Consider the following 13,014-nt stretch of genomic DNA (forward strand, 5'->3'; position numbering starts at 1 on the left):
TTATAAAAAGGAAAGGATTTATCCCGGAATAAAATGTTTTGATGGAAAGCTTTGAAACATAGGACTACCACTCACCTATTGTTGCACTGAAGTTTGACTTGAATGAATCTTTACAAAACCTATAGATAAAACTGCTTTTTCCAACTCCACTGTCTCCAACGAATACAACCTTGTACACCCTTTCTGGGGTCTTTGGAAGTGGCCCTAGTACTTCCTATAGAGACAGAACATCACAGGAATGGGCAAGTCAACAGGCCCGCAAATATAACATTTTGTTCCTATTAATTTTTTGTGTTTAAAATATTTTATTTATTTTCATTTATTAAAATTTATCCAAAGTAAGCCGCAAAAAAGGGTCTACATTTGGTCTACCAAAACAAGTCAGTCCCCCACAACACACTACATGACGAGCAACAGAAAAAGCTGACATAAAATATACAACAATTTAGAGTAAAAATATAGCGATGAAAAATATGAAAACCATGTTTTATTCTGCAGATATGAACAAGCTGGTATGCTTTTTTGATATTTGTAAACAAATTTGCATTACTGTTCATGATTTACTGGAATGAAATACAATTGCTCAAAAGCCTTCGAGTGACAAATTCAAAGGGTTTGTCAGTCAAAATATTAAATTGGCCATCTCTAGATAGGTACCGGTACTAAAAAACATGATAAAGGACAGGTTATTTGTGGCAAACAAAATTCACTTTCTGGTGCTTTAAACATTTGTATTTCATCCAAATGACAAATTAGCAGTCTGCCTGCAAGTGAGAATCTTGCACGATTTATCACCTCTGACAGTGAAAATAACCATGAAAATTAACAGAAAGAGAATTAAAAGTTTGAAATAGACATAGTCAGAAATAATGCCATGAGAGATTTACCAGAATGAAATATTTAGAAGTGAAAGGGCTTTTTACTGCATGCATTAAATTTTATACCCAGAAGGAATAATTTATAGATTTTGTAAACTTTGAGATCAACTACCAACATCTGCACTGCAATTTTGATATTTTTCTTCATAAACACAAGTGATAAATCTGACTGATTTCATGTGCTTAGTATTGGACACCAGGTTAAATAGCTAAAAAATTTGAGATCATCTAAAACGTATTGATTCGCCATTCGACCAGTGAAACTTCTATTTTGAAACTTTTATTTGAAACCTATTTTGATTGAGAGTTGTATCCCTTCTTGCTGTTGACATACAACTTAATGTTCAGAGCATGCATTTATATTTCAGTCAATGGATTAATGGAGGATTCTATGAGCTAGGCTATGAAAGAAATATGCCTGTTTTCTCCTCATCAACGACACATTCCCTCTTGTAATTGTTGGAGTCGTATCTTCCGGGTTTTTCTGGAATCCTTTTTTCCCAGTAAATACAGAAAATTTACCCGGGTGATGCAGTGTAGAATAACTAACAGAGTTTTCAAAAGAAATATTTTCTATCGCAAGTTTTAGAATGTACTGGAAGACACCACATTTTTCTTTTTTCTTTTGTTTTTTGTTGTCGTTATTGGCAACTGTTATCAGAGCAAAAATATATTTATAAATCATGTTCGGTCTTCTCAATTTCACAGTTGTGATGCCAACCATCACTTTTCTCTTGAGCATCACCCCACCCACCGGATACAAATTACAGCTCATCCTCTCCCCCTGAAATTGTATGAGGAGATTGAGGGATGTGGCAGATAGAGATTTGCTAGCCTGTTAGTAGTTAAACTCACATGTGAGATTGAGGAAGTATCTTGACATCCTACCGGTTCAGCTCTTGGAGATGCCGGTGATGTACTGCTACTGGACAATGTACTGTCTTCAGAGTCCCCTGATACTACTGTGGCTGAGCCATTCCTGTGATGTCACAAATAAGATGACAAGTCTGTCAGTTGGAGTATTGGAGCAGCTTGTATGAAAGTATTCTTTATTATCAAGATTGTAAAATCATTTTCTAGACGACCGTGTTACTTTATTTTGAATTGGCTCATCTGAATCCAGCTTTCTGATTGGCAAAAGACTCAGCAATCTGATTGGCTAAACACTCAGCCATCTGATTGGCTAAAGACACAGCCCTAGACAATGTTTAGGATAATCAAAACTAAAAGTAAAAAAAATCAAGGCATTTGGTTGGCTGTGGAAGGAAAAAATGTCATCTGCCAAGCGTCTGTAAACAGTTGCTGATTTTGACATTGCGAAAAAATTCAACAGTGAGACTTGCAGCCACTAGTAAAATTTGATCTCTTTACATTTCAATAGCTCAATGAAGCCACCGATGAAAAGCTTTTATGACCATTGATATAGTGATAGAACGCGCTCACTCAATGGATAGAACGAAGTTGCCTGTGATCTTGTTTTTGCCATTATATACTGGAGAAGACACCAATGTCTTAAGTTGTGGTGAGGAAGGATTTGGATTTAAATGGAGATGTTATGAAATGCAATTGTAAAAGGATGAGAGACTGAGACAACTGTTCAGCACAAGGGAAGATTAGAGAGATAAGGAACAAAAATTAATGACTAGATAAATAATATGCAAGAGTGATGTGTAAACACAATAGCAAGCTTTACTCAATCATAAGAAAGTACCTAATAGTTGTTAGTTGTTTGTGTGTGTGTGTGTGAGAGAGAGAGAGAGAGAGAGAGAGAGAGAGAGAGAGAGAGAGAGAGAGAGAGAGAGAGAGAGAGAGAGAGAGAGAGAGAGAGAGAGACTGTAAAGCTTACCGAAGAAATTGTTTCTTTTTGACAGATTCTGACCGTCCTAAACTAGCCATTGATCCACTACTGGCACCCCTTGCTCCCTCTGACTGACCAACATGTAATTCATCTATTCTAGAGGAATAAAGTTCAGGTTCCAAAACTCCATTCAGTCCATTTTCTTTCATTTTCTGAATGTAGTAATCATCGTCGTCTACTTCTATATCATCTTCAGCTGCTAATTCACCATTGTCATAGTCTTTGTCACCCTCCCCCTCCCCCTCCCCATCAACCTCTTCCTCCTCTACATCCTCTTCCCCTTGTGCTGACTTCTGTAGTGCTTTTCTGTGGGAGAAATCAGACAGCATAGTATAACTGACTTCAGTAACTGCTCTTTGATTGGTCTAGCTGCACAAGATATGGTGGCAGAATTTAGAAATGGATGCATAATAAAAATGTTGGGTAACGTTTTCCCTTTTGCCATTTCATGATGGCCTTCAGTCAGAGAGAGCAGAGAGCTGTTGAAGCAAATGTTAAGAATAATGCATTGGAAAATAACAGTGCACAAGACAATCGAAAGTATGGTAGTATTAGTACAAATTTGAAAAAAAACATTCAACCATTGCATCAAATTCTGTACATGCATCATCAGTGTTAACAGTGTATGCAAAACCACACCACAAACGTCTCATTAGATGTACTAATGATCACAATGACACACTGCACTGCACGCACCAAAAATGTAAACTCAGAGGAAAGATAATATCAGAATATCAGACAATAATGTTGCAATTCAAGCATATTGCAAATTGTGAATACACCATTCCTGTAAGTGACAACACTCATCTCTGTTTGTGACTATTAGCAGTGTCTTCTAAAGTTCTGTAAAACACAATATTTATTGTTTCATCAATTAATTGGAGTTATTTATGATCAGTTTTGCCATGACCTGTAAATCCTCTAGTTTTGGCCCTAATTACATGGTTTTCAATCATCCTAGCAGTCAGACTAAGTACAAGTCCAAGTGCATCAATGGCAGAACTAGTTGATAAAGGCAAAGAGGAATTCATTCAAGGAAATTTTAATTTACATTTTTCAAATATAAACCATGTACATGCATTCTGGGAATGTTGTTTTAATTTAAAAATGTCACAATTTGTTTAGATTAAAATATATATCTGAAAGGATTTTTTTCCTTTTCCTTCAACTGACTGACCTACCGTACGTTGTCTTGGATAAAAGATAAAAAGAAATTATTGTATTGAATACTGTATCTGTACATAGCAGTATGCAGTAAATAGCTGATCACTTATTAAATTATTGCTAATATTTCTGGTTCACATTAGAAATTACAGTTTGTCTTTTTTTTTTTATGTGATGTGGGGTTGAAGGTGTATGTCAGTATGTTTCAAGATTCCAAAAGATCACAAAAAGAGTATCTAAAGACAGCATGTTTACCCCTTCTATTGAAGTTTCATGTGATTGATAATCCATACTGTTTACCACTGTGACTGTTGGGCATCTAAGAGAATCTAATGTCAACCTTTTTATGTAAAAACACTCGTTCAGTGGCATTATGAGTCAATTCTTTTTTTATGCTGAAATATAAAATTTAATGCAAACTCGTATGTGTACACTCAACCACAGACTAACACTCAACCATAGATTGTAACACTCAAATTGTATTCTCTTGCAAATATCATCTCATATTGAGTACAGACAGATTTTAATGTTTCTCTTTGGTTTAATTCAGTAAACATCTAACAGATGTACCGGGGGGTATGTACATATCCTCCAATAAACCACAAGGTATTGGTGGAAGAGTTGGAGTCGGTCATGTTGTTCATTTGTAAGGCAATGCAGGTCAATGACCTCTACGATCATCACAGCCTGACTGGATGTGGATAGATACAAAGTATTCCAAGCATACAATGAATAGTTAAGTCTCAAATTTACTATGAACAGTTTATACAACAGTACATTAGAGAATATGCCACAAAGATGCATTAGTTGCTCTAAATTAGACTCTCACAGCCCATCGTTCACTACGCAGCTCTTTGCTCAACCATATGGTGATGCGCCCTCAACAGTCTTTCTAGCACGCAAGGCTCACTGCGGAGCTTCACTTGGCTCAACTGCTGAGGGCAGTATTATGGTCTGAGGTGTAGCTGGCAAGGGGCTGTTAGAGAGTCTAGTCTCAATTTGCTATGCTCAGCATGAATTTTCTACTGGAATAGATGATGTTACAATCTAAAACAGCATGGTCTAATGATTTCAAGATTGTCATTTGGTTGGTAAATGTTAAATGTATTTGTAGAATGAATGATCATTAAATATGGATTGCATATAAGAGTCTAAAAAGCATGCTAGTTGAAGCATTTTGTCCTGTTTATGACAGCACTACCTGTAGTCTTTCTAGCATTAATTTACATTTTTTGCACATATTTGCCTGCATTACTACATCTAGGCCAATAGAAAATTCACACATAGAAGCGTTAGTATTTTATTTTTATAGAAACAAATAAAAAGGAGTAAAATGTGATACTTCACCTTTTTGGAGGGCTAGGACTGAAATAGTTGGACATGATAGAGCCCTGCCTGTTCATTCTACCTTTTCTGGGAGATTCTGACTCACCTTTGGTTGCCTGGAAACAGGATGAAATGGAAAGACAGGGTTAATGGATGATGAATACAAAAGACGGCCATTGCCCAGGGACAAGGGTGGACTACTGCATCACAGCTGTTGGATTGGGAGGGAAGTGAGTTAGCTCATGCAAGTGGTAAGTGTATGGGTTAGCGAAATAACTCCATCTATGGGAATGAAGATTGTCAGTAAATGTGGTGATTCACGTGTCATGCAGAAATCATTGTTAATTTGTTATAACCTTGGTTACCTGTTTCAAAAACAAACAAATAAGAACTGTTGGTGATGTTTTCATTGCACAATATTGAAGTAATATTTCGACAGCAATCTACCATAGGTGTAGTTTTCAAACACAAAAGAGTGCTGTGATGGAAATTTTCCATCCTATCAAAATTCTCATTTCATTTGGTGTGCTATTGTTAAAGATCAAGTTCAGATGAAGTGAGTCGCACCATGTTTTAGCCCTGATGAAATCAATTGAGTGGAATGCCAGTGGCAATGAATGCATTCCTGATACTATCCTACACGAAACATTTGTCTTGAGTTTCAATAGCAAAGATATCGTCAAGGTTACTGAAAAAAATATTTCTGAACATTTTGGATCATCTTCTGCTGTGACAAATATAACCCTTGCAGTTGACATTATTTTTGTTTTAACTTTCATTCTAGAGTTAGATTAGCATTAGCAAACAGGTATATTTTCAACTTTTACAAAATGAAACATCCGTTTGAAATCAAACTGGGATTCAAGATTGTTTCATCCATGAGAGACTTGACAGTTTTAACACTGTCTTGTTCACTTTTCTGTTGGCTGTATGTGAATATCTCCTACTGCAATAGATTCATATGGTATGTATGGCTGCCAAAACACTTTCCTAGATGGGCACAGAACAACAATTTAATATTGACTGCTTTAATCCATGTGGCTAAAACCTGACTGAAGGGACTGAATTAGCATTTCATTTGCATAAGGGATGCTTTGTTTGATGGCTTGACTACAAGGGATGTGCAACGATATTAAAACAAGAGAAGAGGAAAGCTATGTGCTTTGGTATGGGATGTGACATGTACAGCTGAATTAAATCTTTACAGTTTCATATCTAAGACTTTTATTGAGAAGTCTAACATCGTACCAATGGTTGACCAACTTTAACACCAAACTATACTACAGAAGAGCTAAACTACAGTGTACATATCTACAGTTATGCTATATCAGTTTAAGGGTCTGTTCAAAGGTTTATATACTTTCATATTTGTATATTTGACCGTCTTGCAACATTTTGTACAAGATTATATTATCACTAGTGTGATGCATGGAGATAGGTATGAAATCATAGGATGATACAGAAGATACTCGACCCTTTGAACCCTGTTTGAGGTCAATGCCTGCATGGTGTCATAGGTCACTACAGGGTCATGGTGCAAAGGACACTAGAGGATGAGGGTTCAGAAGGGTCATGGCAGAGGAAGGAAAGAATCAGAGAGTGAGTCACTACCTCAGTTAACTCATCTTGCAGGCTTGAAATTTTCTATAAGCGGTACAGTGTTAGTAGATAGCCAGCATGTGTTCATGTACCAAGTCAACATTCAGATACGGCATACGGAGAAAAAATGAAATGACATTGTTAGTTGCATGATGGAATTTGAAGTCACAGCAGAGACAGGGATTGGGATAGATTATAGAGATGACATGTGAGAATTGAAATATGAAGAAAAGTATCACTGTATGCCTGGTCCATCTGTAAGCGTTAGTTTCTGATTTTCTCAAACATATAGTCTTGGTTTCCAGCAATCATTGTCAAGAAGTTATGCAAAACTTTCTGTATCCAATAATCATTGCTGGAAAGTTCAGCAAAACTTTTGTTATGAATAATGCATTGTTTCCTGATAATCAAGGCCTATCACAATGCCCTGATAACGAAGGCCAATCTGTTGTTTTTTAAGAATTGTTACAGTGTTCTGTAAATAACTTTGCAAAATATTTATTTAAAACAAAACAATTATGGAAACACTAATATAGAAAATTATGGCCATAAACTGCCACAAATGTTCCTTGTTGTTAATGGGTAGTGTAGTCTAAATAGCTGATTTTATAGTAAACAATCTGACACCAATATGAAATCTCTGAAACAAACATTTTCAGAGAATGGAATAACTGTTGACAATACAATATGCACTTTCACATTTACACAACTACAGTACTGACCAAAATTTGTTACAGGACAATCTCTCTTTGCAGACAGACACAAAATATGCAGATAACAAAATTAGTTTTAACCTTAATTCTAAACACATGAAACAAATTTCTGAGTGAATTGACAATGAATTCCATTTATAGACCACTCTCATCATTATTGAAATGACCACAAATTTAGTTCAACAGTCCGGAATCTGTTGTCTGAAGGATTTTAAAATTGTTTTAGTCAAGTACACATAAAGCGAACAATATGCTGAAACACAAATATAGATATTTTCACTTTGACAGAGTGACATTCTAATATTTGATAAACTGAATATTCCAGATTAAATTGAAGTAATGTCAAATGAGATAACATAACAGGACAGACATATTGGCATTCCAGCAAAACTGTACAATGCATGCATTTTGCTGCACACATAAAAATTACGCGTGCCACATTTTAACATCCTAATGCCATGCCCACGCCCATCATTTTTTTTACATGATTATTTAAAATCAGCATACAGACAGTTTTTATATCTACAACATGGTCTCACATTATCTCCTCATTCAGGTACATGTAAATTTTTAAAATTTGCACTTATTTGTTAGTAACCAGTGAAAAATTCTGAGTTGAACAACATTTAAACATGAAGTCATAGTTTTGTTGACATGCACTGCAGACTAAAATTGCTAATAAATACTTGCTTGTTAGCTGAAATAATTGCTTCAACCAATTGATAGTACTGGGATGAATGCCCTAGGTGTGTTTACTTGCCTCTGTATATGTGTATATGCAGTTATGAATTTATGACAATCTAAGATTGCTAGATCGCTACAGAACTAAATTAAAGTCCTTTAACATATCTCAAGAATGTCTTATTTAATTAACTATGGTCTGCAGATAACAACACAGACATTATGCTGTCTTGTTGTTTGCTGCTGAGAGCTACATAATTCTGACAGAGCAACTTAATCCCATTAATACAGGACAAGATATCTTTGCTGCACTCCCCCTTTTTATCCTCAAGTATACAACATGTAAGTACCTGTGTGTTGTTTTAGGTTTCTGAAACAAATACTCTATGAAAATATCTATTCCCTGTTACAGATTTTTAAAACTTTTTTGTATCAAAATGTACAAAATTTACAAAATGTCAGTTTTCACTTTCGGATCACTTTCAAACAATCAATGCACTATTTATGCTGTGTATCAAAACCGAACAGCTGGGCAATTAGAAAATGTAATTTTAACCATACATACACATGAAAATTGACACTGACACGTAATAGACTTATCATGCTAACAGGTGACACGACAATGTAAGATTTCATGAACAACACAAACTGCGACAGCACGTCCAAGTTTGTTTACAAATACATATCACAATTATGATGCATGGCAACTAATGATATGGTCGTTTTATAGTTAACATTGATATATCTGCCCATGCAACATTGAATTGTCCCATAAGCATGAGAAACTTTGCCATGCAATAAGCACTAGGGCAGAATGCACATGCTCACTATAACACACATATAATACAGTAATATATACAGCCATGAAAAAGTGTCAGATCACCTGTGAAGCCTGTACAGGCTGAAGTCAAAATGAAATATAAAAAATAGAAATGACATGAAACGAGGTATGAAAGTAAGCAGGAGAAATCTCATTCGCATAACGGTTCTATAGGATTGTTACAGAATAATCAGCTTAAATGAATTCTGAAACACATGAAGGTAGTGAACATGTTGATAGGGGCAAAATTTTGTGGTTCTTCCAGAATTAATGATTAATGTGAAATTTATACACTTTTCATTTACTTTTTCCCGTTGAAATCACATATGTTCTTTACATTTGCATTGATATGGTTAATATGAACATTTCATAGCATTTTCAACACACTTCCAATTGGACTTGTACTTATGTAGGGATGTAACTGTGTGCACAGAAATCATGCAAAGTTAAATATGGCATTAATTGCCATCATAATGTTAGCTTGAGTATAAACTGAACTGATGATGCAAACCGTGAAAGCAACGAGCGAGAGAGATTGTCAACAGATAGTTAATGTTAATGAGCAAGGCAATGTAATGTCATGATTTCGGAAACTTGAGAATTTAATTTTTAATCAATGTTACACTAGTCAAATCATATCTTTGCACATATAATCAGTATTAACTGAAGACCAAAGAAATTGAACAGTGTATTTGCAGTCAAGGGATTCAGGCCCCTTTGAGGTTTTATAATGGAGCAGGACGATTCATGATTAATTCATAATTTACTAAAAACCTCAGCTGGAGGTTGGATGGAGTAAAATCCTAAGTATTGGTGAAAACAAAACATTACTGAAAGACATTTCACTGTAAAAAGTACAAAGAGGATTTGTTAAAACTTACTTGTCTTGCGGCTTCATGCATATCTTTTTCATCTCGTAGTTTCTTGTTCATCTCTCTGGATAATGGTAAATGTGTACATGATGTGTACATGATGTGTACATGATGTGTACATATGATCTACATAGTATAGACATTATTGGTAAAGACTTTACAAAGTTACATGTTCTTTACTCAAACACACCTTTTAAGATGATCACATTAACTATTAATTTCCTTGTTGGAGTTTGTGATATTCTGGGCAAGAATGAAAGCTATTTCCCAAACTGAGTCAAATGACGATGAAACAGTTTCCTAATAAAGGGATGTGTTCCTATTCACCAATTACAAAAGACACTAAGATGATACAATAAGGTTTCTATGGACAAATATCAAAAGCAACCATGAATTTGTTGCTAAAAAAAAGAAAACTTTGATTCTCGCAGCATGAAATGCCCAATGACTTTAATGCTGCAGTGTTTACATCATGAAAATACATTTGTTCTTGCTACAATACAAAATGGTGAAAAGATATCAGACACTATAATATTACCTACTACAGTGACTGCTGGGCTATCAGTGAATAAAGCATTGTGTAAGCCAATTGGCGTTTGCTGACAGAAATTTGAGAAGATTTTGTCTTTGTTCACAGCTGTGTTTATTGCTACAGATTGTATTCTGATTCCTACACATGTGATTTTTATACTTTCAATCACAACAACAGTGACAACTGAGTAACAATTTCACCATCCCTATTGGGGTGATTTCTGAAAGTCTAGTCAAAAGCTTTGATGAAAATATTAATTTTTGCATGCATGTACTAACTGTAATGTCTTTAAGAATCACCACTTTTTTGATGTCTTGAAGAAGACAAGCAGACATGGTTGGCAAACATGAACAAGCACTACATACATGTAGTTGTACATTCCCTGCATATGAAATCTAAGATAAAATAAACACAAATATAAAGTAACCATCAAAACGGAATGGAATGGCAACCTGTAAATTTCAACATGTTGTGTGTAGCACATGACCAACTAACCTGAGTATATCTAACTGTCTGACAAGACTTTCTCGCTCTCGCGATATTCCTTCAGTGACTCTCAGAGATGCACTGGAAAAGAGAAAATGAAAGAAGACTTCTGGTTGAGTCTCATGGTGAAATACAAAACACATACGCATCAAAAGTTGTATGTTCACAATACAAACTCTGCCCCTGAGGATTCTGAATATTTGAAAAAGGTAAAAACATTTACAGAAAAATGGAGTTTATTTTGAGAAGTACATACTCCTACAAATGATAAAATTTTTTTGGCACTATGAAAAACTTTCCAATGTGTGTTAAAATTGTAATATTTCTTGGCACACAGTGAATACAAATTTGGAAAGCTAACTACACATATTTTCATATTAATTTGTCTGCTTTTTATCTTTATTTATCTAATGACTGACAATAAAGGCAACAGTTGATGAGAAACCATTTCAGACGATGTTTCTGAAAAGAATTCAAGTTGAGAAAAATTGTTGATGGTCAAACTTACTGCGCCCTTTCCCGTTTCTCTCTCATTGATTTTTCTTGCAATTCTTTCAAATATTGCTTGGACTCTTGCAAACTGAGGTCAGTATCTTTCAGTTTATCTTCCAGCTCAAAATTGACCTGTAAAAACAATGAACATGAGACTTGACGAGATTGAAGAGAGCTGTAGGGTTTACAATGGCAATGTTGCTGGCTACATTACTGTTAAACTTGAAATTTGTCACTTTACGGTAGGATGCGCCTCAAAAATGAAAGACTTCAACTCTTTCTCAATGAAAGTTTCAATCATTCTCTCACCAAATCAAGAATAGAAATCAGGGATCGCCATGCAGAGTTTGACACTACAGAAACAATATTTACCAACATTTTCTGAAATTGCAAATGACCACTATCCCTGTGTCAGCTCTAAGTGGAAACAAAAGATTTTATTATTGGAAAATTAAGACAGTGAAGTTATCTTGCTCCAAGAGCTATAAAATGGGCTCCCACAAGTGGTGGGTCAGAAAAGAATTGTTAAAGTTTTAAGAGTCTAAATATCTGTCCCTGAGGCGCATTCTGCCTTAAGCAACAAAGGGATTTCAAAACTGATCAATTACAATTGAAGGAGAAAGAAATCATTAAGTGCATATTAATTCCAAAGGCTTTAATATTAAAAGGCCATAAAGATTGAAATTTTGATATATCTGATATTATCATTGTCATTAGCATATTCATAGTAATACTAATATATTTGAAATTATTTCATACACATATTCATGGTTATATATCTCATATCATGTCATATACATATCAGACATGATTTGAAATATATTATCATGAATATGCTAATAAACAAAGTGGTCAAGTGGTGGTTGTTCTTCCAAACTAATGACGTCGATGTTCAATAAAGTGAAGTTACAGCTGTGTACCCAACAGGGCACTTAACACTAACAAATTTGTACAACCACAAACCTGAGACGTTAAATTTTAGTGAAGCAAAGAGTGTCCCCAGTGCAGGACAGTACCAATTCTTGGGTATTGCCTTTTCATTGTATCACACACCGAGTATCCTTTGATTTGATTTGATTTCATGATTGACCTGGAGGTATCTCACTATTACAAAACCTGGTGATGTTGCAAACCACTCTAAAAGGGTGACTTTGTCCCATGAAATACTCACGCACACTCACACAAACACACACACAGAGCCTCGACAGACAGAATCACAACACTGTGATGTTCAAACAAACTAACATGTACAGTGACCACTGTCTTCAAACACATCCAATCTTATCATGAATGTTGTAAACGATAAAGTACTGACCTTGGCTAACATGTCATTCTCTGTTGTGATCTCTTGCTGGTTCACTGTCATGTGTTCAATTTTCTTTTCCAGCTGTAAGAGATGAAAACCCGCACAGAAACTGACTGAGTGATCCGTCAAATGACAGAACAACTTATCAACACTTGACAAATCTGAAAGTTCTGTTTTATCATTTGCATAATCTGTGCTTTGAACATCTGTTCTCCACCTTTTTAACACCTGGCTAGTTTAACTCTTTGTCTACTGGCATTTTTACACCTTCTGGTGTTAAATTTGCC

The 13,014-nt window shown here is 35.2% G+C and overlaps 1 protein-coding gene and 1 long non-coding RNA gene across 10 annotated transcripts in view; both read right to left on the reverse strand.

Moving 5' to 3' along the window:
- Positions 1 to 13,014, reverse strand: part of LOC139140954 (uncharacterized) — a 156,927-nt gene that overhangs the window by 106,353 nt on the left and 37,560 nt on the right. The gene's annotated exons all lie outside the window — the stretch shown is intronic.
- The window catches only part of LOC139140950 (EF-hand calcium-binding domain-containing protein 4B-like), an 80,045-nt gene that overhangs the window by 7,124 nt on the left and 59,907 nt on the right, over positions 1 to 13,014 (reverse strand). For 6 of the 9 annotated variants that reach the window (XM_070710460.1, XM_070710457.1, XM_070710456.1 and 3 more), the window contains 10 exons: positions 12,737 to 12,808; positions 11,438 to 11,553; positions 10,939 to 11,010; positions 9,921 to 9,975; positions 9,103 to 9,120; positions 6,838 to 6,870; positions 5,248 to 5,342; positions 2,725 to 3,042; positions 1,734 to 1,857; positions 76 to 214 (listed from right to left, as the gene is read on the reverse strand). In XM_070710460.1, coding sequence (XP_070566561.1) covers positions 76 to 214; positions 1,734 to 1,857; positions 2,725 to 3,042; positions 5,248 to 5,342; positions 6,838 to 6,870; positions 9,103 to 9,120; positions 9,921 to 9,975; positions 10,939 to 11,010; positions 11,438 to 11,553; positions 12,737 to 12,808 — 1,042 coding nt within the window. The remainder of the gene's footprint in view (positions 1 to 75; positions 215 to 1,733; positions 1,858 to 2,724; positions 3,043 to 5,247; positions 5,343 to 6,837; positions 6,871 to 9,102; positions 9,121 to 9,920; positions 9,976 to 10,938; positions 11,011 to 11,437; positions 11,554 to 12,736; positions 12,809 to 13,014) is intronic. The other 3 variants (XM_070710462.1, XM_070710461.1, XM_070710464.1) reach the window with 3 other exon arrangements.

The sequence above is a fragment of the Ptychodera flava genome, chromosome 9 (genome assembly GCF_041260155.1).
Source record: "Ptychodera flava strain L36383 chromosome 9, AS_Pfla_20210202, whole genome shotgun sequence".
Lineage (NCBI taxonomy): Eukaryota > Metazoa > Hemichordata > Enteropneusta > Ptychoderidae > Ptychodera > Ptychodera flava.